This window comes from Mesoplodon mirus (assembly GCF_964341445.2).
Source record: "Mesoplodon mirus genome assembly, chromosome: 2".
Lineage (NCBI taxonomy): Eukaryota > Metazoa > Chordata > Mammalia > Artiodactyla > Ziphiidae > Mesoplodon > Mesoplodon mirus.
The window spans coordinates 202,775,515-202,800,769 of record NC_138977.1 but is presented as its reverse complement, the minus strand read 5'-3'; the positions used below and the strand labels follow the sequence as shown (position 1 = coordinate 202,800,769).

At 39.5% G+C, this 25,255-nt stretch overlaps 1 protein-coding gene across 3 annotated transcripts in view; it reads right to left on the bottom strand.

Annotated features, from left to right (window-relative positions):
* Positions 1 to 11,255, bottom strand: part of SLF2 (SMC5-SMC6 complex localization factor 2) — a 42,647-nt gene extending 31,392 nt beyond the window's left edge. The window contains exons 1-5 of one of the 3 annotated variants that reach the window (XM_082601364.1): positions 10,792 to 11,255; positions 8,163 to 8,206; positions 6,930 to 7,654; positions 5,527 to 5,584; positions 75 to 1,063 (exon numbers count right to left, since the gene is read on the bottom strand). In XM_082601364.1, coding sequence (XP_082457490.1) covers positions 75 to 1,063; positions 5,527 to 5,584; positions 6,930 to 7,654; positions 8,163 to 8,206; positions 10,792 to 10,931 — 1,956 coding nt within the window. In that variant the 5' untranslated portion in view covers positions 10,932 to 11,255. Of the gene's footprint in view, positions 1 to 74; positions 1,064 to 5,526; positions 5,585 to 6,929; positions 7,655 to 8,162; positions 8,207 to 10,166 lie in introns of those variants that run through there. The other 2 variants (XM_082601365.1, XM_082601366.1) reach the window with 2 other exon arrangements.
* Between the last annotated feature and the right edge of the window lie 14,000 nt (positions 11,256 to 25,255).

Genomic DNA, 25,255 nt, shown 5'->3' with positions numbered 1-25,255 from the left:
CAATCTATCCCTCTTTCACTAGTCAATCCATCTTTCTCTCTTCAAGTAAAGATAAATGTCATAAAACTACTTACCGTATAGTCTGATGACTGAGATCTAAGCCCCTTAGAAAGAGCAGGAGGCTTTCCTGTAGTTGCAGGAGTCTGATTGAAGTTCAAAGCCATTATTTCTTCCAGTGATTTTAATGTTTCCTCTTCCTCATCACTGTCTAGGTTATAACCTAAACTTTCTTCATCACTATCAAAATCACCCCTTAGTTTTCTTTTCAGTGCATTGCTACCTGCATTGGAATTTCCTGAACTCTCTTTATCTGAAGGGGCTTTATCTGAAGGTGCTGTTGGGCTCGGAATACATGGCACAACTTCCAAAGCAGCCGGGGGAGACTTTGTAGCAGTGCCATATTCTGAATGCAAAGATCCCCCACAAATTTTCCCTGTAGATACGTTAGAATCAGCCTTATTAGTCTTTGCTTTGTGTTCCTTGTGTTTGGAGGACTCTGTAGAATGCCCAGAACATTCTTTAGATGAGGAACGCTCTTTATCTTTTTTAGGAACTGGAAGAGTGCAATTTTTAGCATTTAATGGAACCCGAGAGGAACCAGCACTTGGAACATGGGAAAGTAAAGGTAGAAGTTTTGTCTCCTGTGATGCCACAGAGCTAGCAGTTTTATTTTTCTGAAGGTTGCTAGCTTTTTTAACTGCAGACTTTTCCTGAGGTAAAGATAAGTGGGGTTTCTGTATCTTAGTCTCTTTGGTACTTGCCACACGAATTTGGTCACTATTCCTGGAAGAATGGTGCCCAGAATTTGAAGGTGCCAAGCCTGCAGAGGAGCAATCAGCTTCTTCATTCGGTTCCTTGGATATATCTTCCAAGCGCAATACACCACCAGGTGTCTTCAGTGCAATATGTTTTATAAATTTTTCTCTCTGATGTGGTCCAACAGGACGCTTCTCAAGGAAGGACTCTTTTGCTTTTGGCATTATAGATTCTCTTGTGCTTTTCAGATCTGAGTCCACAGAGTTCCTTTTTCTTTTGTCAGGGAATTTATTCTGCTTAGAGCCTGCTAAAATTTAATTTTTGCCAGATTAGTGAAAAGTATACTTTCCTATCTTATTAAAGTTTATTCAGTAAGTGTCTAGAATACCCTGACAAAATGTTTAAATTCTAAAAGTTTAGGCTGAGATTATTAGCTACATATGGAATGAGGAAACAGAGTTAATATTTTATTTATTAATTGATAAATACTAGTGTCCATGAAATTTAGTCCAATGCTAATGACAAATGCTCATTTTCATTCAAAAGCTATTAAAAGTTTACCTCCTAAATAGAATTAGAGGTGTTACAACCCAAAACACTAAAAAACTGCATATCCGTATCAAGGAAAGGATCCTAAAGGCACTTTTCCTCAAAGTGCATATACTCTTTCTTAGACTAAAGCCTACCTGGTTCTAGAAATGTAACACTTTTACAGCTAAATTTATAGTACCTTAAAACAACATACACAATAACTAGTTGAAGGCAGAAAATTTTTAATTTCTCAATTAAAAAAAATTCCCCTAAGTCTTTTCCCCTACTATTAAATTGTTTATTCTTTCCCATGTATCCCTCTAGTCTTCAGCTGTGTTAATGGGTTGAACTGTAGCTCCCAAAATGATATGTTGAAGTGTTAACTCCCAGAACCTCAGAATGTGACCTGAATTAGAAATAGGGTCTTTATAGGGGCAATCAAATTAAAATGAGGTCATTAGAGTGGGTCCTAACCCAACACAACTGGTGTCCTTATAAAAAGAGGAAATTTGGACATGGAGAAAGACATACAGAAGGAAGATAACATGAAGACACATAGGAAGAAGATGCCACGTGACTGGAGTGATGCACCTACAAGTCAAGGAATGCTAAGGATTGTAGACAAATGCCGGAAGCTGGAAGGTCAAGTAAAAGGAGTCTCCCCTATAGTTTTTAAGAGAGAGCATGGTCCTGCTGATAACCTTAGTTTGGGAATTCCAGCTTCCAGAATCATGAGACAATAAATTTCTGTTGTTTTAAGCCACCTAGGTTTAGGAACTTTGTTATGGCAGCCCTAGGAAACTAATACAACCTGTCTCTGTGTTAGGAGCTCCATCCAGAAGCACATATACCATCCAGAAGCACATATATTTGAGTTAACCAGTTTTTTTAAATTTCTGTGTTTAAAAATGTGATGTTTCATTAATTCACTCTTAAAATTTATTATTCATTAAAAATTCACTATTTATATAACTAGTATTCTCAAAATCAAATTTCTCTAAATCAAGTTCTTTCTGCACATGGACAGATATCCCCAAATTCTTAACAGCTTGATTTAAAAAACAAAAACCAAAAAAACTGAAGAGTTAAGCAATTATTTACATAACCTGATCAATACATACTCTGGAAAACTCAATTTATAAGAATGAAAAATCAATTAATAAACAAATGCTCCTATCTACATTCTTCTACAGATATTTTTATTACCTGAGAAATCATTCCATGCCCACTAAGTTTTCTGGGGTTAAATGTCTTATAAAAAAGGACAGAGGTCCCTTATAGGGCAGGATGAGAAATCAGATAACTAAGAAAAAGAGAAGACTTACACTGATTATCTTAAGTTTGGGGGTTACAAAAAAGCTACAGAGCTGCCAATTTGAGTTTTGCTCCATTTCCTTAGAGAAGTCAATTTATACACAGCTAGTAATGAGGGGAAATTCCTGCTTTGTTTAAGAAGTAAAGACTTACCTAGGAGGAAAGAAAAACTGTGGGCAAAGTTTAGGAAAAATCAGCTTATTATTATTTTTTTAAAGTGGACGGTGTTTTTTTTTTTTTTTTTTAATTTATTTATTTTACTTTTGCCTGCATTGGGTCTTTGTTGCTGCATGCGGGCTTTTCTCTAGTTGCAGCGAGCAGGGGCTCGTCTTCACTGCCATGCGCGGGCTTCTCTTGTTGCAGAGCACAGCCTCTAGGCGCACGGGCTCAGTAGTTGTGGCTTGTGGGCCCTAGAGCGCAGGCTCAGTAGTTGTGGCGCACAGGCTTAGTTGCTCTGCAGCATGTGGGGTCTTCCCAGACCAGGGCTCGAACCCGTGTCCCCTGCATTGGCAGGCAGATTCTTAACCACTGAGCCACAGGGAAGCTTATTAATAAATAAGTTTATTAATAAATCAGCTTATTAAGAGCTTTTAACATCTAGTGTTAAGAGGAGGGTGAATTGGTACTACAGGTCTCCTTTTGCAAGCTCTCTAGGGCAGTAATGTAACTATAAACATTTCATGATTCTTTTCATACTTCTTGTACAACCTGTAGGCTGAATGTTTGTTTTACAACACTTCAAATATCTATTAACATATAAAATGCTCAGATAAGATAGGGACTGAATTTGTAAAAAGAAAAAAAGGAAAACTCCAAATGCTCAATAGGGGATTGGTTATTAATAAATTATGGAATAAACTAGGGAGGGATTAAGTTGGTCCTCAGAATTCAGCCAAAGGACAGGGCTCTGGAAGATCAAAGAGCTAAATGCCTACCCTACCAACATTTTTGAAATCCCTGAACTTGTGTGTGATTAATGAATGTGTGATTATGTATATCACCACAACTGTTAAGTGTAGTTAGCAGTAATATAAATATAACATAATATTTGGATTATTAATATCTATTCATTATTTATCTATCAGATTAAGATAAACATTCTTCATGTTATCTAGAGTGAAAAATCCCCTTATGCCCTTTATATTCTGTTGATATTCAACTGAAGTATAAATGTATGCTTACTGAGATTACAACACCATAATTATTAATGAGGATTATGAAAACATGCAAACATATTAGAAATAAAAATACAAGTTGGGGCTTCCCTGGTGGCGCAGTGGTTGAGAGTCCGCCTGCCGATGCAGGGGACATGGGTTCGTGCCCCGGTCCGGGAAGATCCCACATGCCGCGGAGCGGCTGGGCCCGTGAGCCATGGCCGCTGAGCCTGCGTGTCCGGAGCCTGTGCTCCGCAACCGGAGAGGCCACAACAGTGAGAGGCCCGCGTACCGCAAAAAAAACAAAAACAGAAACAAAAACAAGTGAAGGCAATTACCTTAAACCTGCCTCTGAAAATATGTAGAAAGCATCCTTTTCAAGCAGTGTTCAAGAATGCGGGAAACAGTATATGGGAAACTACTTTAGTCACCACTGATGAAATCTGCAAACCCATGAACTGAAGAGAATTTTTATCTTAGTCATTATCAGAGAAAAAAATGCTGAACAGAGCTTGGTGGCAACACCACCACCAGTGGTCCCTTATACTAGCAGAGCTAGCCTAAAGATACTTTGTTTTCCATTCACCTCAGTGCAAAGTGATCATTTATTTAGTGTTACAAATATGTAACACAGTACAGGAGCAATCTCATGGCTCATGGCTGAGAAATTATTGTTCTTGTACTATAATGTCAAAATCCACTAAAATTTGATCACTAAAACCAACAATACTGTAAAATTTTTAAAAATTAAAAAACACATAAAACCTCAAATTTATTCTTTTATCCTAGAAGGTCCTTCTACAATAGTAAAATATGATTTCAGCCTTGGCTGCAGATGGATTTTAAGACTCAAGATCACTTGGTCAAAATGCAGTACACCTCTAGAATGTATAAAAAACAGAGTTTTACATGAAACCTGAAGAAGAATGAGTTAGAACTGTCTCTCTGTACCTATTTTTTCATCTCTAAAAGTAACCACCTTATAAGGATGTGAATCAAATGATTAAAAGCATGGCACACAGTAAGTGCTCAATAAATGTTGGCTATTATCACTATGTCCAATGTATCTTACTGACTGGAAATTTATGTCCATTTTTCAAAGTCTGCAGTTATAGCAGAAAAAGAAATTTGATACACCAGACTATTCTGAACAGTTGGCATTTCTGGGGGCCTTTTATTTTCTATTTTATACATTTCTGCGGTGTTTGAATTTTACACTGTTCTATCTTCTAGTTAAAAAAGAATACTTTAAGAATTACTGAATTAACAGTAGCTGTTTGTTATTATGTATTTTCTCAATCAACAGTTACTGAAAGTACAAATTAATATCATGTAGGTGTCCTTGAATTTGATATTAAAAAGGGACCTTTGTATTTGAAATATTAAGAAACAGTTTTGGACCTTGATAACAGTTTCAAACTTAAACAAAGCATCTATAATATCAAGACCTCAGTCCGTAATTCCAAGAATTTAAGATTATGCTTCTTAATGTAGCCAAGGATTCAAAAGTAGAACACTGAGTACCAATATGAGAAGCACACTGTTAGGAACTCTTGAAGAAGGCAGAAAAGAGTCAAGACAAACCACTGTTTACACATACTGAATTCAAGAACTATTCCTTCTGAATATAACATTACCAAACTTTTAACTAATCTGAGACACCCAATTTACCTCTAGGAAGGAAACTGCATATTTAAACAAATTTAAGTAAAAAACAGTGCCATTAAGATGTAAATTTATTTAAAATTCTGAAATTTAATTTTGATTCTACCTGAGGCAGGTTCCCATGAATCAGAAGAGGATCTTTTTCTTGAGAGAGGTCCATTTTCCTATTAGCAAAATGAGAAGAAATTAATTAGGAGTTGGGAACGGTCAAGAATGTGAACTTTTCTTCATAATATTTGAACACAGATTTCTAGACTGAATAAAGCAAGCACCAAATTTGGAGGTAAACCCAAACTTCTATAATAAAATATTTTAAATTCTTAAGTCTTTTCATAAAAATGAAGTACATTTGTATCATATGTAAAAATGTCAGTTTTCATAATGTAAATTTAGAAATTTTTATTAATAGCTCAAGATTAATATTAGAGCACTGTACTGTACTATTTTAATAAAGAAATAGCCTAATATTTGCCTATCGAATGGCTACAACTCACTCTTCAACACTTCTGTTTAGGTACTGATACACCACCAAACACTGAAATGTTATGAAAATGGACCAAATGTTACTAACTTCTATTGATCATTAGCAAATCTCACTGGTAAAGGCACCAAATTCCTTGCAAACAAACCCATGAGTTTACAAATATAATTTTCCAGCAGTATAAAATACAACTCCATTCACTCTTAGAATGTCATAGTTTGGTTTATATTTGGTCCATCTGGTTTTAAAATTTCATAGTACCTTATCAACATAGCACTTTCTTGATATCTCATCTTCCTTTAGTTGCTCTGTATGTAGAGAAGCTTTCTGAAACAGATGTACTTAACAACTTGACTTTCCAGGGGACAGGAACAGCTTTTATGCTAATTCTCAAAACAGAAGTTTGATGAGCTTAAGATGTATCTGGATAGTTTTCATCATATTCTAAGTTTTCTAAGACCCAGACTCAACTACTTAAGACATATAACCTAAGCCAGTGATTTTCAAACTTTAAAGTGCAGCAGAATAATCTGGTAGGCCTGTTAATTGCAGATTACTGGACTCTACTTCAGTTTCTGGTTCATTGGGTTTGGAGTGGGGCCTGAGAATCTGCATTTCTAACAAGTTCCTAGGTGATGCTGATGTTGCTAGTCCAGGAACATTTTGAGAACCTCTGTTCTAAACCATTTCCTGTTGTTTTAGATTTTCCATTCCCTCAAGAATCTCCCTTTAGTGCAGCCTAACTTAAAAATAACTGCAGTTGTCTAAAAAAAAAAGCTTACTTTCCTGATTAAGAAAGATCTTTGTTCCTGGTCTGAAAAAATTATGGGCAAAAAACAATGCTTTACTAAGCGTGACGGACAGTTGGAGGAAATTTAATGAAACTAGCTTCTATACAAACTGTGTATCAGTATTTCCCTAACAAAAGGTACCAAACTGTTTCTTGACAATTATCAAACATTTTTAGATTTAGTATTCTAAATATGATAAAATAGTAGCCAAGCTAATTCAGCATTTATTGCACATACCAGGTTTGAAAGATTACTATTTCCGGCTGTGACATCATTCTGTTTACTCTGTTCCTGCCTTGGTTTGCATCTTCTTCCTATACTAGAGGATTTTAAGGAAAGAGTGCTTGCTGCTGAGAAAGAATTTTCTGAGTTGATTCTCTGCTCCATTTGCTCCCTTCTCAACCTCTTTAGTTCTCTTTCTTTGCAGTAAGAAGCTAGAGACAACTGGAACTTAGCTCCCAGTGGGCTTTCTCCTGGGTGGTGCCTGGATAGGCTGCTCCTGCTGCTAAGACTTCTGGAGCTGTTCTTGAAGATGTCGGCTTCTGTCACCGCAGCCTGCTTTTTAGAATCTGCACTGATTTTGCCTCGATCTCTATCATTCTTCTCCCTGCTATTTTCATGAATGAAATGTGACTTCCTTCCCTCTGGAGACTGATGTTTTTTCTTCGTCTCTTTTGACAAGAGATATGAAGGAGGAACATATTTTGTAACTGCCTTTGGACATCTGGTGGCCAGTGACACACAAGGCTGACGTGACTCATGTACACCATGATCTCTATGGTGCTCTTTAACACCTTTCATGAATGCCTCTAAGACGGGGCTCTTTTCTGATGGCACCCTTTTGGGTTTAGATCTTTTTGGTGAGGATAGTTTCCTTTCAAATTGCTCTGTTCCACTGATGGACAATCCACTTTCTCCATATTTGATGTTCGATTTTTGTGGAGAATCCAACATATGTCTATCTAAATAGCCAATTAAAACACATACACATTGTATGTTATTAAAAATAGCACAAACTATTACATTTGTATATTTGATAAATTATTATACTTAAAATATTAAGCTATCACAAAAGTTTTCAAATTGGTAATTAAATGATACACATATTATTGGGGGGGAATTAAGACATGATTTAATAGCCTTACTTTCACAAATCTCCCTTTTGTTACATCATGTAAGCTCCCTATAGCTCCACTTATGAAATAAGTTACTTTAATACAGAATCGAAATAGTATACATTATGAACATTATTAACTGGTATATTTTCAATTAAGAAAGCCTAACAGCAAAAAGTTTCTTCATGATGTTTAGAACTTGTTTATCTTTGTAAACAACACTGCATCTTCTTTACATTTTCTATTTTGAACACCATGTTTAATCAAATTAATTAGAGTTTAGAGTAGATTTAAAAATTGACTCCATCTTCCTCCCCAAAAGATCCCACAAAAAATGCATTAACAGTATACATACCTTGTTTTGAAGCTGGTTTGAAGAAATCTATAACTGACTGCTTCCTGAAAATAAAAGCATAACTAATATGGGATCACATTAGCAAATATTAAAACTTCAATAATTCAGATTAAGTGGAGAATATTAGATTTATAGACTATAGGCTGAATTTCACTATCTGGTTTAATCAAATTCTGACAATGACAATAATGCTTTGCTAAGATGATTATAAAAAATTTTAAAAATTAAATTCAGCACTTCCTGTAGGAGTAAATTTATAAAAGCAGTATTGAGGTTTATATACTCTATAGTACTAAAATGATAAGACTAGAGTATGGATCTAAGGAATTGGTAGAGTATTTCCTAGGACTGAAAAGCTTGTTGCTATGTGGGAGAAGAAAAGAACTTGAGGGGATCTGATCCTATTCCTTGATATTTCCAGTGCCAGGTACAAAATAATACTCAATAGATGTTTGCTGAATGAATAATGGAGATTATAAAAACTAAGTAAAACCTGAACAGACTCATAACAAGAGTAGATGGTAGAATGGCAAATATGGGTGATTCTGCTGGTCTGGAGAGGCAGATGAAGAGTGTGCTGGGCAAAAGGAAGAAAGGATCAAGTTCTAACCTTATACTATACTCTTTATACATTACAGTTAGATGTTAATCTAAGTAACAGCAAAAACTGGAATGAATCGTGTTTCAAAATCTTAATTTTTTACTAAGAATTCTTAAGATATTTACGAAAATAATGCGTTGCCTGGGAAAAACACAGAGGAAGGAGAAAGTTAACAAGAATAACAAAAACCAAACTGTTTTAATTTTTAAGGGTTTCTGCATCCTACAATGAACACAAAGTGAAGTAGGACCATATTACCATAATTTTTATTCTGATTTGTTCATGTGTTTAGAGTTGTCAACTGCATAGAGGGATGTTATTATATGTTGAGCAACAAACCACCTTTCTGGCAAATTTTGCTAAAATGTATTCATTTTAGCTGAAAGAAAATAAGCAGTAGATGAGTTTCCCTAAATATTTATCCACTATGAGCTTGGAATGCTCAGAGGAAACTTGAACAATCCAAGTCCTTTGAAGGTTATGCTTCTTCTACATCTTGTACTCTTTACTTGCCACATTAGAATAGCAATGCCCATTCTTAATGGTTTACTGAGAGTCCACAATGTTTGTTTGAGATGCTGGTAGAAAAGCTAAGCAGCTATGAAATGAATGAGTGGGAATCTATGCATTTTTTTCATAAAATAAATTATATCAGAGGGTAAAAGAAGAAATACTAGAGGTCTGCAAAGGGGAGAAGGATGATGCCTTCAGTTACTGGTTGAATTAAAGATGAGAAAGGACTAAAAAGCAGCTAATTAACTCAAAACAATACTGAATGTTTTTATGTTAATTACTAAAAGTAACACTGTATCTCTTCCGTAAAGTATTACACCTTTTTGGTTAATACACCTGAGAGAAAAATGGTTTTGGGTAAAACATACAAGAAACCTGTAAAACAACCATGAATGTGACTTTCAAGAAAGAACAGTCCCCTAATTTCATATGCACAGAAAGGTCCATTACTTATTTATAACTAATTAAACTAATTATAACTAATTAAAAAATTATTTGTAACAGCACACAAACCCTTATCTGAAACTTTTGGGGCCAAATGTGTTTTAGAATTCTAAATTTTTTTTTTTGGATGCATTATGTAAAGCCCCCAGTGGGGTCTGAGACTGCACCCTGTAAGCAAACACATTAATATTTCTCCAGCAAAACTTACAAACACTCACACCTAATGAGATAAAGACCATCTATAGCCTTCCCTTAGTTCTGGTCAGGTTTGGCTGCCAAGTTAGATGTGGTGCCAAACTTATTGAAAACTTTCGATTTTCATAGCTTTCTGAATTAAGATAAGGGGTTGTGGACCTGTACCACAGTATCTGAAGATACATTTTCTGTTAAACTTACGTTACAAGCTTTTAAACTTAAAATAAAAAAGACAGTACCAAGTGCGTAGAGAATTTAAACATGTTTTATTGTCAGAGGATGTCATTTGATTAAACTCCCCATCTCATTACATAGCCCCCACAAAATCTTTACAAAAAACCCTGGCCTCTTGGAGAGGCGTAAAGTTACTGAAGGAGAAAACATATTACATTCCAAATCTGCATGTTTTTAAATTAAGACTTATTGTGCGTAGTGGACTTTAAAGCAATTCGTGGAAGGATTTCCCTCATCACATCTTACATAATTTCACCCACAATACAGAAAAGGCTTATCCTATTCAACCACTAGGATCAGTAAAACTGACAGCGTACAGAAAACCACTTAAATATGCATTTAGCAGTCAGGGCCCCAGGTCCAGCTAAAGTAAAGGACAAAAATCACGTTCCACCTAAGGCGGGTGGTCCGTAGCCATCCAGGCTGTGGTCACTAGACCAAGAACAGCGTCCCAACTACAGAAAAGGAGACTCCAGCTCCCAGCAGCCCCCACGCGGAGGCGGGGCGGTGGTGTGCCAGGCCCCGGACGCGGAGGCCTGAGCTCGCGGAGGATGGCGGGAACTGGAAGAGAGGCCGTTCGCAGTCCTCCCTCATACCCTTGCCCCCGCGACCCGGCCCCTTCTCAAGCCCTCTGCACGGTACCTGTCCCCAGGACTCTCTGTTCTCTTTCCCGCTGCAGCAGGGGCGGTACTACCGGGTCTCAGATGGCAGCGCGGGGGCGACGACCCCGGGGCTGGGGATGAGGGGAAACCTGGCCTAGCGGGCATGCAGCGCCTTGTCATGTCGGCGCCGCTGGCGACGGCGGCATGTGCTGTGGCTGGAGAAGTTGGGTGCGTGGTTGCCGTCTTGCTGCTGGGACTCGGGGAGGCTGTCGGAGCAGAGGTGGGCGGCACCCCCTTCTCTCTTCATGGCGGTTCTCTCTCTTCGGAAGTGACTCCGGTGTGAGCGGGAAGGAACCTGAGGACCAACAGGAGGCGGGTCTTACTTGAAGCGTCGCGTTCTGACTGGCTGGCAGGGCGGTCATTCCTGTCGTGGCGCAATGGAAAGCCGCAGCCTCTCAGGAGAAGGCGGGTTTTCGGTGAGGGGGAGGAGAGAAGGAAAACTGCCCCCCGTCACGTGCACGGGGACGGGGGCGCGGGGGGTGGGTGGGTGGGGGCTCAGCGGCCTCCGGGCCGCGTCGGCTTCGGCGGGCGCGTGGGGGCGGGCGCGTGGGGGCGGGCGGGCAGGCGCAGGCAGCAGAGCGCGCTGCGGCAGCTGGCGACACCCATCTTGAAAAGGGCGAGGGGCGAGTCAAACCCCGAGCTCGGTAGCTGACCTCAATGAAGATGGCCAACAGTTGGGCTTCCAGTGTCATACAGTTGTGCCTCAGAAATCCCCAGCTGTTCATTACATCGTCTCTTTAACATCTTAGGCCAGAGTGCCCTGATGCTGTCGCCATTTCCTCGGTAGTCTGCACAGCCCAATCTGAAGACTTGTTCATTCTGTGGGGGTTCTTGCTAAGTGCTGGGGGTGGCTCCTTTTTCTCTTTCTTTTAAAGAAGGAAAAAAACCTCATTGAAATAAAGACTTTTTATTCCACAAACGCATTTTGTTTCTCAGTTGCTGAAATGAGTTATCCATAAAACCTCTGCAGCCAGATTCCTGGGAGATTTCTGAAAGGAACATAGGCTCAGCTTTCAATTACCCATGTTAAGCGTGGAGAGCATAGGTTAGTGAAAACTGCCAGCAGCCTCCAGTCCTCCTTTGCAAAGGGCTTGTGCTTTGGAGGCTGTTAGCGTTTTCCCTACAAACTGAGAGGCTGGTCAGAGTATCTCTGAGCTTGTTTCCACATCTATAAAATGGGCATTCTACTTTTCTGGGCAATTGTAAACCATAAAAATGGTAAGCAATGCAAAGTGCACAGCTCAGAGTCTCTCATGTAATAAGTACTGGGCAAATTAGTGTTCCCTTCCCTTGTTCTTTAGACAGACTCTTACACTTTAACTTACTGCAAAATCTTCCAGAGACAGGTCAGATATTATAATAACTATTAACCAAAATATCAATCTCAAGGTTGTTCAAGCCTTAACTGTCAGGCCTGTTCAATCAGTTGGATGGAACAAAATCTTAAATGACAGAATTTAGACGGGTCTTTAAAGTTTATTGTACTCAGATTTAACTGCTTTGCTAGCTAAGCATGCCTGACTGGCCTCAAATTCACCTCCTTCCCTTCCCCGTTAGCCTTCAGGAGGAAGAATTAATGAGGAACAAAGTGGCTAACAGGGTGGCAAAGTGGAGGATAGAAGGTAAACTGAACGTACAGGTCTCTCATTCATCCCCAAAGTATATATCCATAGGTATGTACTAGGTAGCAGGGATGCAAGAAAGGAAATACTGAAATAGGCATTTTTCTGCTCCTAATACTTGAGAAGTTACTGTACCTAGCATTGTTTCTTAGATTAAAAAAATATAGTAAATGCTCAAAATGTGTTGAATGAATAGTGCCTTATATGTTTGTTTATTCAGGGCTTTTCACACATATTATTTCCAATCTCTTGTCTTATTGTGTTCTGTTGGATGTTACTACACTAGCAAGCTCCTGTTTCTATAACAGCACATCTACAAAACATTTAATCTGATTCATTTCATTGCATGCTTGGATCATAAAAAAGAGTAATGCATAAAAACACGTTCTGCATAATCAATTAGTTGCTTTTCTTGGATTATAGTATTTGAATCATCCAGCTTCCAAGGTGTCGCTTTAAAGTCTATACTCATGCTACCAAACAATAGTTTTTGGATTTTCTTAATCTGAGCAACAGATTACGGAGTTAAGTGAGGCAAGAAATCCCTAGATCAATAAATGGAGACGGAGTCATAACGAAAACACAATTTAAAAAATCTCTTCTTAACAGTGAAGTAGTTATCCAAATCCTCAGTAAGCATCAAGGCTCTTCTTTGTTTAAACTGTGTTTGAGAATGATACAGATTTGGGTTGCAGGGTGAAATATACTCAACATACCAACCGGAACTGCCGGGAGCCTCTAAGACTCTTCCTACCCCCACTGCCATCCCCAAATAGTGCTGGTCAGTCTATTATGTGTTTATATCCCTTCTCTCACTTTGAATTTGTGTGTGTGTGTGTGTTTGTGTATGTGTATACACACATACATACGCTGTGTGCACACACATAGTTAATGTAAGGGATTTTTACACATTACTTTGTAGTGGGCTGGAAATAGATGGCCTGGAAGCTGTACACTAGGTGAAAGACGTTAAAGAGCCAGGTATTTGCACGTGAGGAGACCAGGGGAGAGAAAAACAGGGGTGGGGCTGCGGGAAGAAGATGATGAATAAAGTAGACAAGACTGAATTAGAGACTTAAGACAAAACTTCAGCCAGGATTGGAAAAGTAATTTAGAGAAATGAAGACTGGATGACCATAAAAGGCTAGTTGGAGAAGATTTCTGGGCATGGGGATGAGGAAGCAAAGATCACAGGAATGGAGTGGCTTCTAGGCCTGAGGCTTCTATGGGGTACCCCTCAGCTCAGTTTAGCACCCTGAGCTGTTAAAGACAATAGGAGGAGCACAGACTCTGGCCTTGATGGGAAGGGATGGGGCAGCCACAGAAACAATGTTACGTGCACGACAGATCAAATCTGCTGGGAGCCTCAAGCCCAACGTGGGAGTCCTGAGAGGAGTGACAGTATAGCTGATGCCAGAGATCCCAGCAGTCACAAAGAGAGACAACTATTTAGGGAGATTGGCTCACGCTGTACCTTAGCAGGCAGGGGCTAAGAGAACAAAAAGTCAGTAAGTTGTGCAGAATGTTACTAATAAGCAGGGAACTCTACCTTTTGATTCAACAGTAATGATATACTTTTGCTCTAAGATTGCTGCACTCTGGAATAAACCCCAAGGCTCTTGTTGGAGGGTGCTCCACGGCAGGCGAGAGACAATGATGGGTTTGCTGCAGAGCAAGGCAGCTCCTTGATGGTGGCCAAGAATGTGTGTGTGGAGGGGAGGGTAGAGGGTGACCTGGGAAAGGGGATAAGGAACAGACTCAGAAAAACCGGAAATAATTAACTTGAAAGCCTGACAGAGAAAGACCACGTGATGATCTGAAGGAGGGAAGGCGAGCTCCAGCGTCTCAAGATCTGCACAAATCACTTTGCGAATGGATGCTGAACTCAAAACTGCCTAGCAAATGCTTGGAAAAAGCACTAGCTTGGGTCTTAGGGGCTGCTGGGGAAAAGCCAAATGTAATATAACATAATGTCATGTCATGAAACCTAAACTTCCTGGGAGTAATTAGTAAAACTGTGCAGAAGCAGATCTAATGTTAAGGAAAGTAAGTTTCTTGTTATTTCATTATGGAATGGTGCAAGATAGAGTTTCCCACACTTTAGAACACGAGTAACATATTTGTAAATTTTGACATACCTGAATGTTTCCTATATTAATAGTTAATTAATATTTTTCTGTAAATCACTTTTTAAACTTAAATACATTTATTTTAGAAGAAAACTTAAAATCATTTCCACAAGTGGAAAATCAGTATCACTTGGAAAGGGATATCTTTTCAAATGGAAGCTAACTCTAAAAACTAACAAATAACTGAATAATAACTAGAAAAAAGTCTCCATGTTTCTTCTAGAGACATCTTGTTTTCTATTGGTGGTAGGTATAGATATTACCCATACATCTGAAATATAAAAGACTCTTTGGGAAATATCGGTTTTGGGAATTCCAGCCTGGAATCAGGTGTTTTTCACACTGGGTTAACAACCCATTAGGTTTTGAAATTGGTGTAATGGGTCACAGACCACATGAAAAGAAAAAAGAAAGAGAGACAATGGAATAGAGAGTATTGATGCACTGCATACAGTGTATGAGTATGTGTTTTGCAAGACTGTTACTTATTCAGTTGTACATATATATTTTATATGGCAGTGATGTAAAAGGTATTCCTGTGGCCCTACTGTAGGTGGTGGCGTAAACTTTTGAAAGTTGTTGCTGTAATCTGTATTCATATTTCACACTTCTCTGTATTGGTGGCAATGAACAGCAGAAGCTGCTTGGGGGGCAAAAGATGGGCTTTCTTTGGTCACTCCTGCTGTTGGGATGACATAACTCCGGCTCTCCTTATGCCCTTTTAAGACCATACCCTCGAGGAGTGGGGGAGGATTGTAGAGAGGCAGACTGTCTCTCCAAAGAAGCTTTCCTTTACCCCTCCCTGGCTGTAATAGTTTCAAGATGGGGAGGAGCGGCTGAAGTCCTATCAGATCCCTCCTTGTCCTCAGTAATCTTGAGACTGCGAGGGAGAAATGGGAGAGAAGGGAGAATGATACAAAAGAGGTGGAAAGACCTTATATCCCTTACCAACTTGCCCCTCACATAAAACCCCACCACCCTGGAAGGAAGAGCATCTGTTGAGGATAGTACATATGATCTCACACCTTTGCAATGCTCTTCCCAGAATTCATCACACCTACTATCATGACCCATAAAACCTTTCTTTATCGGGCTCAGACCTGCCTCTTCAGAGTCATTCTACCACCACCGTCCTTAAGCTGTAAACTTCCACAGTACCAAAATACTGAACCCTCTATGCCAGGCATGATAAGACGGCCTCCTGAAGGAGCCATCCTTCATCTCCTTCTTTTAGCTCCCAAAGAGGTTTTTGTTTTTTTTTTAAGATGTGGGGTAACATTTAAAAATCAAGAGATTTCCCACAAAATTCTAGATTTCTGGCTTCAAGAATTACAAAGATCGGTCTCACATTTATGTCTACAGGGGCTAGGTAGACAATATAAGTACGCGAATCAGGTCAGTTCAAGGCCCCCGCAGGCTGCTTGGCCACACAAAATGGATGCCAAGGCAGCAATATATGGAGTAATTTAGCTGAACTCTCAACACTTGTAAACAATATAAACTGGTATGGAATAATCTCTAAAATATGTTACGTGAAAAATTAAGTTGCAGAACAGTGTATGCTACAGTGTATCCATATATTATGTTATTGCTTGTATAAATAAAAGGGGTTATTTGCGTGTATATGCCAAGAATATCTCTGGAAGGATGCTGTGCTTTCCAAATAACTTCCTAATGCAACATAATATTCTACTGTAGGGATCCGCCATAATTTACTTAACTAGTCCCCCACTGCTGGCCTAGTTAGTTTCCTTTCAGCCTTATGTTACTGATAATGATGCAACAAATACCTTTAAACATCCACCTTTGTGAACATAGAAACATATCTCTAAGATACATTGGGAAGGGAATTGCTGGGTCAAAGGACATATACATTTTATATTTTGATAGACATCAGCCATTGGCCCTTTTAAGTGTCTAACTTGAGCATAGGTAAATAAGCTTATAACAGCAGTTGCCTCTGGAGAGAGGTTTTCCCCTATTTGTGAAATTTATATTTTACCAGGTGCATATATTGCTTTTCCAAAGAAACACATATGTCTATCTCTATCTATCTATCTATCATAAAATAAAAGGTCAATGGTTTTTGATGAAAAGTTACACCCTGTTACATTAATTGCTTTCCATGAAGACTTCGCCAGATACGTTCCACTATTTCTGTTAGCATCTGCTCATTTCTCCTTCATCTCCCTTCTGTGGAACCTTGCCACTGACACCCCTATTCCTACCTGCCCCTTTCAGGCGGTGTTGAGCCTATTAAGTTATGTTGCCTGACCAGGGATTTGGTAGTACAAACATTTGTTGCTGGGTTCTCAAACTCAACGTGTCTTAAATAGAACTAATTGTCTTCCCTCCCTGACCTCCGGATTTGATGTTCTCTCCTCCTGTATTTCTTATCTCAGTGAATGGTGTCATCATCTTCTCTCACCTGTCACTCCAACCAGAAACCTGGGAGTCTTACTAATCTCTCCCCTCCGTCACCCTCAACCCCCCCCATTATGTCACCAAGTCAATGGTTTTGCTAAATATCACGTGTCCTTTCTTTTCTCTTAAAAACACATGTACACACCTACCCATCCATCCATATTTGATTCTTTTTAGAAATGTAAAAGATATAGACAAATACAAAGAATAATATTACAAACACATATTCACCATTCTGAACTCACAACTGACTGTTAAAATTTTAACCAGTTACTTCTCTTTTTTGGTTTTCTTTATTTTTATAATAAAACATTACAGGAGTAGCTAAGTCTCTTTTTATTGACACTCCAGTTTAATTCCCTTCTCCCCTACTCCTGTGGTTTTTCAAGTCCACAAGCCTCAGATTCCTCAGTTTTTACATACATGTATAGCTCATCATAAAGAATATAGAGGATTATTTTGTATATGTTTTTTTTAAAATATGCACACATTTAGATTTTATTTATGTATGCAGTTCATATGTCACATTTTATTTGTCCATTACAAACAGTACTGTCACAGACATCTCTGTACATGTTTCTTTTCACCCATGTGCAAGAATTTCTGTGGGTTATATAATCAGAAGGGAAATTGCTGGGTCATAGGGTATTTGCATTTTCAAGTTTATTGTATGCTGCCAATTGCTTTCCATGAATGGCTGAGTTAATTTGCAGTCCCACTAGAAATATATGAGAGCACTGTTTTCCTCATGTCTGCTCAAATATTTGACATTGTCATCCATTTTTATTTTTGTTAATCTGAAGGGTGAAAGTGGTTTCTCACTGTTTTATTTTGCATTCCCCTAATTGTGTATCTCTTCATACATTTGGGAGTGGGTCATTTGGATTCTTCTTTTGTTAATTGCCTATTTCTATATTTCACCCATTTTATAAGCTCCTGTGTTTTTCTTATTGGTTTGTAGAATTTAAAAAATGCATATTTTGAATACTCAAAAATTCTTTCCATCCCTCCTGCTGCACCCCAGTACAGGTCTTAATCATCCTTTGCAAAGTCTCTTGCAACAGCTTCCAAATTGATCTCTCTGACTTCAGTTTGCCCTTCTTCATTCCATCTTCCACACTACAGCCTGAATGATCTTTCTAACAAGCAAATCTGAGCATGCCACTCCCAAATTCATTACTGACAGGGAAACAAGGCAAAACAAAAACATCATCATCAGATCATCATCAGCAGAATTACCAAATAAACCAACTTTAAAGCCTTAAACTCTCTGGCATACCATACCAGCTACTCCATGATCTGATCCCTCTCTACCTGTGCAAAGCCATCACGCTGTTCCTCCCCATACATCTTACATCCACCCATTCAGAACGATGGTATTGTCCATTCTTTGAACACATCAGCCTCACTCATGCTTCTGGGCTTTTGTGAACCCCAATTTGTACTGCTATCTTGTCCTCCTAGAAAAAATTTCCCTGACATCCCTAAAGAGACCTGGTTGCTCCTTGCTCAACTGTTATATGCACTATAGCTCCACTATAGTCTTTATGACTTTGCATTGACATGATTTATTGTATATATGTCTTCTCTCTAGATTGGAAGCATCGATAGAACAGGGCTCTGTCTCTTGGTGTCAAAAGGCAGTATAGCAGCGTGGTTAGGAATGTGGGCTCTGAAGCCAAACTGTCTGGGTTTGAATCTTAGCTCTGTTACTGTTTAGGAAGTTGTTTAGCTTCTCCATGTCTCAGATTCCTCATTTGTAAAGTGGGGATAATAATAGTACCTATCTCATCCACTTGTATTAAATCAGTTAATAAATATAAAGTGTTTATTACTAGCCAAAAGGTGAAAGCGACTAAAGTGTTGATTAATCGATGAATTGATAAACAAAATGTGGTATATATATACATACAATGGAATGTTATTCAGGCTTAAATAGGAAGGAAATTTCTGATATGTGCTACAACATGGATTAACCTTGAAGACATTATGCTAAGTAAAATAAACAGGTCACAAAAGGACAATTACTGTATAATTCCACTTATATGAGGCATCTACAATAGTCAAATTCATAAAGACAGAAAGTAAAATGATGGTTACCAAGGGCTGCAAAGGGGGGAGATTGGAGGATTAGTGTTTAATGGGTATAGTTTCAGTTTGGAGAGATGAAAAAGTTTAGAGATGGATGGTGGTGATGGTTGCACAACAATGTGAATATACTTCATGCTACAGAACTGTACACTTAAAAATGGTTAGGGAATTCCATGGTGGTCCAGTGGTTAAGACTCCACACTTTCACTGCCGAGTGTGAAGTTTCTATTCCTGGTGAGGGAACTAAGATCCCATAAGCAGCATGGCACAGTCAAAAAAAAAAAAAAAAAAGGTTAAAATGGTAAATGTTATGTATTCTTTATCACAATAAATGAAAAACAGTGCTTATAATGGTGTCCAGTATATAGTAGGTGTTCAATAAAGGTTAATTCTGATTATCTCTATTAACAACCCATTATTAATAACCATTATTTATTCATGGTAGGCACATAGTATTTTTGCATGAATACCTTGTCCACCCACTCTGGATATCTTAATGCTATTTTCAGAATTAGGACTGAGAATGTTGAAACACTTTTCCACTGTCCTTGAGGTGTTACATCCTCCAAGGGGGCTAGCTCCTACAGCTGGGTCAGTTCTCCCAGTATGTCTCCTGACCAGTCCTAACTTCCTCTGATTTCCTGACACAAGGCCAATTCCTCAGAAGGAGATTCCTAGCGCAAGAGGATGTACTTAGGAGCAATGCTAGCCTAGGTGACACTTGGGCATCCTCAACTATAATTTCAGGAGTAACTCCCACTGTTCACTTAATCCTGGCTTGAGTTCTTGGTCAGTAGTGACCCCCGCTTCCTTCCTTCTTTCTCCAGCTCATCCGTCCCAGCCACCTAGCTACCATACCAGAAGTAAGTGGAGGCATTAGAAAAATACATTACATTAAATGAATCTGAGAACATTCTTAGCACGTTAAAAACCTGTGCTAATTCCACTCCAGTCCTCTCCAAGCCACTCACCAAATCTGCACTTTCTCTCTTCTCTTCACCCTAGATGCAGGTTTCAGTCTGAGGTCTCAACATGTGGTAAACCCACACCATCCATTCCAAGATTCCTCCAGAATCCAATTTCCCATGTTGGGGCCTCAGATGGTATTTACCATAATGTTCTCTCTTTGAAGTCTTTCAAGCACAAAATTCTCACTTTGTGTTCTTATGACCAGAATAGAAACAAACCTTTCCTGGGTAGTTGAGAGCAGGAAAATATGCTTTGTTTTTGTTTTTTAGAGCACAGCCTAGAAATGCCATGCCTGATTTTCTAGAGGCCCTTGGAGTGCTGCTGGCTTAGATCACAAATGAAAAATTCAGATGTGGACAGGTGTGAAAGTCAAGGGCTCAGCCTGGGGGTTTCTGGGTGTCTCCAATTCAGCAGAACAAATGGCAAAACAACAGGTGTCCACAGATGTACCGACCCATGAGGCACTCATACCCAAAGCTCGCCTTGGGATTGAATTCTCTTATTGAAATATGCCCCCTCTTTGTGCGGCCCCCAACACCTAATCTCTGCAGGGCTTGGGAAATTATGCATTCTGCTGGCCTTATATTACAGGTACCAGGAGGCTATGTGTGACTCACCCAGGATTAGCTGGCTTTAGGACTAAAAGTTCTGACATTTTCAAGCTGTTTATTAGTCATAGAATGTTGCAGCCTACCTACAGATGTTGAATAATAATGAAAAACTATAGTTGGAGCAAATGCTCGGGAGTGACCACAACTGACAGGACAGAGAACTGTGGAACTGGCAACCCAGTCTAGGGTCTTCAGGGCCGTAAAACGTTGTGTTTTTTTTTTAAATTTTTATTTATTTATTTTATTCTTGGCTGTGTCAGGTCTTAGTTGCAGCAGGTGGGATCTTTCATTGTGGTATGTGGACTTCTCTCTAGCTGCGGTGTGCGGGCTCACAAATTGTGGCGTGAGGACTTAGTTGCCCTGCAGCATGTGGGACCTTAGTTCCCTGACCAGGGATTGAACCCGTGTCCCTTAGCATTGGAAGGCAGATTCTTTACCACTGGACCACCAGGGAAGTCCCTGTAAAGTGTTGTCTTGAAATAAGACATTTGCAGGCTGGGGAAGAAGGAATACTATGGAAAAAGAGTCAGTATGACTTTTCCTAAATAGGGAATCAGAAATGGTGTTGGTAAACCTTGGAAATTAGGTATTCCATTTACTGTTTCTTAAGGTTGACAGAAACCAGAGCCAGGAACTATTGAAGTAAAAACTTTACAAGCTTTGTACCATCCCATATTTGTTCTTATTGTTATTCTGTGTTTGTTTCTTGGAGTGATGGCACAGAACACAAAAAACCACAGAAGCCTGTGTGCTAGTCATCAGGAGCACCAGCAAAACAGGGAGCTTAGGTAACTCCATGCTGCTCCTTAGCCAGGCTTAGGATGGGTGGGTGGAATGGCAGCCTCCAAAGGAGAGGGTAGCAGGTTGAACACCTGAGTCTGCAACAAAGAAAAAAGAGGAGAGCTTTGAGTGAGGTACACAGTGGAAGGGAGCAGTTGCCCTGAGAAAGGACTTAGCCAAGCAGCAGCAATTTTGTGTGTGAACCAAAGTTACTCATAGCAACATTGTCTGTAATAGAAAACTAGAAGCAACCCAAGTGTCCATCAGCAGAGGATTGCTAAACAAATTATGGAGCAGCTTTACTATGGAATACCATTTAGCCATTAAAAAGAATGGAGAGGATATAAATATGCTGACATAAAAAGATGCCTGAGGTATGTTAAGTGAAAAAAGCAAAGTGCATAACAGTATACATATGTAAAATCCCATTTCTATATGGTGTTTCCTTTTAAGGTGAGGCGTGTTAATATGTTTTTGCATTTTCTTGTATGTATATAGACAGTGTCTGGAAGGAAATACATAAAAAAGTTAACACTGACCCACGTCCCTCCTCTGGGACTGAGACTTAGGAGAGGTATTAGAAATTATTACTTTCCACTTTATAATTTTTATTCTGTTTTATTCTGTTTGAAAGTTTTAAAAAACATTCTTTTTTGTAAATCTTTTGAGGGTTTCAGCCAGGCAAATTTCAGGACTTACAATTATTGGAAACCTGTCCCTTAGTTCTAATTTCAAATTAGGAATGTGGACTTTAGTTTCCTGATTTCTTCCTTCACCCAGGATGGTGGACAAACTTGCAGTGTTAATATATATTCTTTTCAAGCACATGTGGAATATTTACAATGACCATGTTCTAAGTCACAGCAGGATTCAACAAGATGCCAAAGAACTGATAGCATGTAAATAACATTCTCTGTCCACAATGCAATAATATTAGAAATCAGTAACAAAAGCACTGTATTTAAGCAAGAGTCAAATGACCAAATCAAGATGTAGTCTAATTCTAAATTCTCTCTCTCACAGTGATAACATAAAGGAAAAACTTCTATTAATGAATTTTCTCTGATTTTTACCTTAACCCTTAATTATGATGAGGATATTCACTGCTCCTAAGTTGATCTATGCTGTGACTAAATGAACGAGTCAGTTTATTTAAGTTTATCTCTTCTCTTTCCATAAAGGTTTGAAGGCAGTTCAGTTGCTTGAACTCAATTCTGAATCTGGAGGAATCTTCTTTGTCACTGGTTATAATGTTAGTGTATTAAAGCCATAAAAGTCCTCCAAGATCCTAACCCTTGGCTACAGGCACCAGCAGTTGAAAGATCCTTTTTCTCTGGAGAGGAGCCCACACCTGCCAGTCACAATAACGTTTAGATACTGACATGGACAGATGCCCAAGATACATCTTACGTGAAAAAGAAAAACAAGTTACAAGACAATGTGTAATATACGTAGTATTAGATGACAATGTGTAAACCAGGCATATGCTTAGGGTGCCAAGAAAGCTAAAAAGCAGTTTTGAAAGAATATATGTATATATATACGTATATATATATATATTTTTAAATACTGAAATAATAATTAAAGGAAAAATAAAAACTTTGACCTCCATATGCTTATTTTACTGTTTAGTATTTTTATTTTGAATGAAACACGGGTTGGGTAGGGGACATCCTAACCATTTTCAGGTTTAGGGTTGCCTAAGTTCTAAGTCTGGCCATGATTTAATGATACTGACTTTGTAAAACTTTACATATATTGCAAATGTTCATCTATGAAGAAAAAGCAATCTGGATAAATACACCTCTGATTAACAATGGTTATCTCTGAAGGATAGAATTTTAATTTCTACACTATATATTTCTATAACTTTTAACATTTTTTTTTTTTTTTTTTTGCAGTACGCGGGCCTCTCACTGTTGTGGCCTCTCCCGTTGTGGAGCACAGGCTCCAGACGTGCAGCCTCGGCGGCCATGGCTCACGGGCCCAGCCTCTCCGTGGCACGTGGGATCTTCCTGGATCAGGGCACGAACCCGCGTCCCCTGCATTGGCAGGCGGACTCTCAACCACTGCACCACCAGGGAAGCCCAACTTTTAACATTTTTACAATGAGTATGAGTTCTTTTGTAATCAGGAAAAGAATGAAGATTAAAAAACAAAATAAAACAAATTCATTTTAGGTAGCAGGCAGTTAGGCCTTGTCTGGAAACATCACTCATCAATTGTGTGGTTGTGTGGTCCTACTACTCGTTTTCAGCTTCTGAGACATTGCTGCCAAACTCAGGTACAAAATCTTTCCCACATGCATGGCCTGAAGGCTCATCCTTGCTCACTGCATTTTCCCATGACTTCTTTGTGACCTTCTGCTGCCACCTCTGATCTCTGGCCACACTCTTCTTGTCCCCTTGTCCAGCTGGGCTCGGTGGGTATTCATCTAATTATTAAGATTCCCAACTCTTTCTCTTTTCCAGCTTGGCTTGCTCCCCTGGGATTGACATTACTGCAGACCTTCTAACGAAACCCTACTTCTTTTTCCTATGTAAACAGGCCTTCTGGCCATTTTCATGCATGAGTCATAACCTTTTGTAAATGTTCTGGCAACTGGATGAATGTAAAATGTGGACGTGATCTATTAAAGATATTGAGCACAGTTAAGTTCTAAAAGCTGCGCTTGAATGGGAGATGGCCGACACCAGGCAGAGGATGCTCACCAGTTTCCTGACAGTCTAGGGATGAAGGTGAAACCACTGGAAGAGAAGAGCAAGACAAGAGGTGGCTAGTTGGCAGTGAGGAGACAGCAGATTTTGGGGACGTGGAGGTATTGGGTGGCGATGAAGGGTTTTGACAGATGAGAGACTTCTCTGGGTGGAGAATTCATCAGGGTCTGGAGCTTCCTGAAGGCAAAGGCTATTGGGGCCAACTGGGATTTACTGGGCTTTAGCTAATCCTGGGCTTGGAGACACACAGATTACCTGTCTGGCCTATTTGTGGGTGTGTCATACAGAGAACAAAACCCAGTAAAAGAGGGGTGGAAGAGCAGAACTCCTCTGAGGTGGAAGGATCCTTCCCCAAGGTAAAGCTGATGGCAAGTCAGTAGGCTTTGCTTGGTGAATAGTTGGCCACCCAAAGAGAGAGGCTCTGAGAGAGAAAGACTGGGAAAGGGAATGAAAGGGGACAGAGGCAGCCCAGTGAGCACTTCCAGCTCCCATATTAGAAAGGAGTCAAGAGCCAGCCCTGGGAAACAAATCTGGTGACACCTGTATGATTCTTTTTTTTTTTTTAATTTATTTTTGGCTGTGTTGGGTCTTCACTGCTGTGCGCAGGCTTTCTGTAGTTGTGGCAAGCGGGGGCTACTCTTTGTTGCAGTGCGTGGGCTTCTCATTGTGCTGGCTTCTATTGTTGCAGAGTGCAGGCTCTAGGTGCGTGGGCTTCAGTAGTTGTGGCACGCAGGCTCAGTAGTTGTGGTTCACGGGCTGTAGAGCACAGGTTCAGTAGTTGTGGAGCACGGGCTTAGTTGCTCTGCGGCACGTGGGATCTTCCCGGACCAGGGCTCAAACCTGTGTCCCCTGCATTGGCAGACGGATTCTTAACCACCGTGCCACCAGGGAAGTCCCACCTGTATGATTCTTAACTGTTGTGTGGCTTCCGCATTTGTGGTGTTTATGTTTTTCCATATCGGTTTCCATGGTGATTAGCCATAAACCAGTAGCAGTAAAGCAGCAAAAGCCTTAAAATGAAATGGGTTTGTCTTTGGGGGCAGCAAGGATGGGGGAGCTGGGGAGGCTGGCAAAGGCACCTCCCTAAGGAGACAAAAGCCC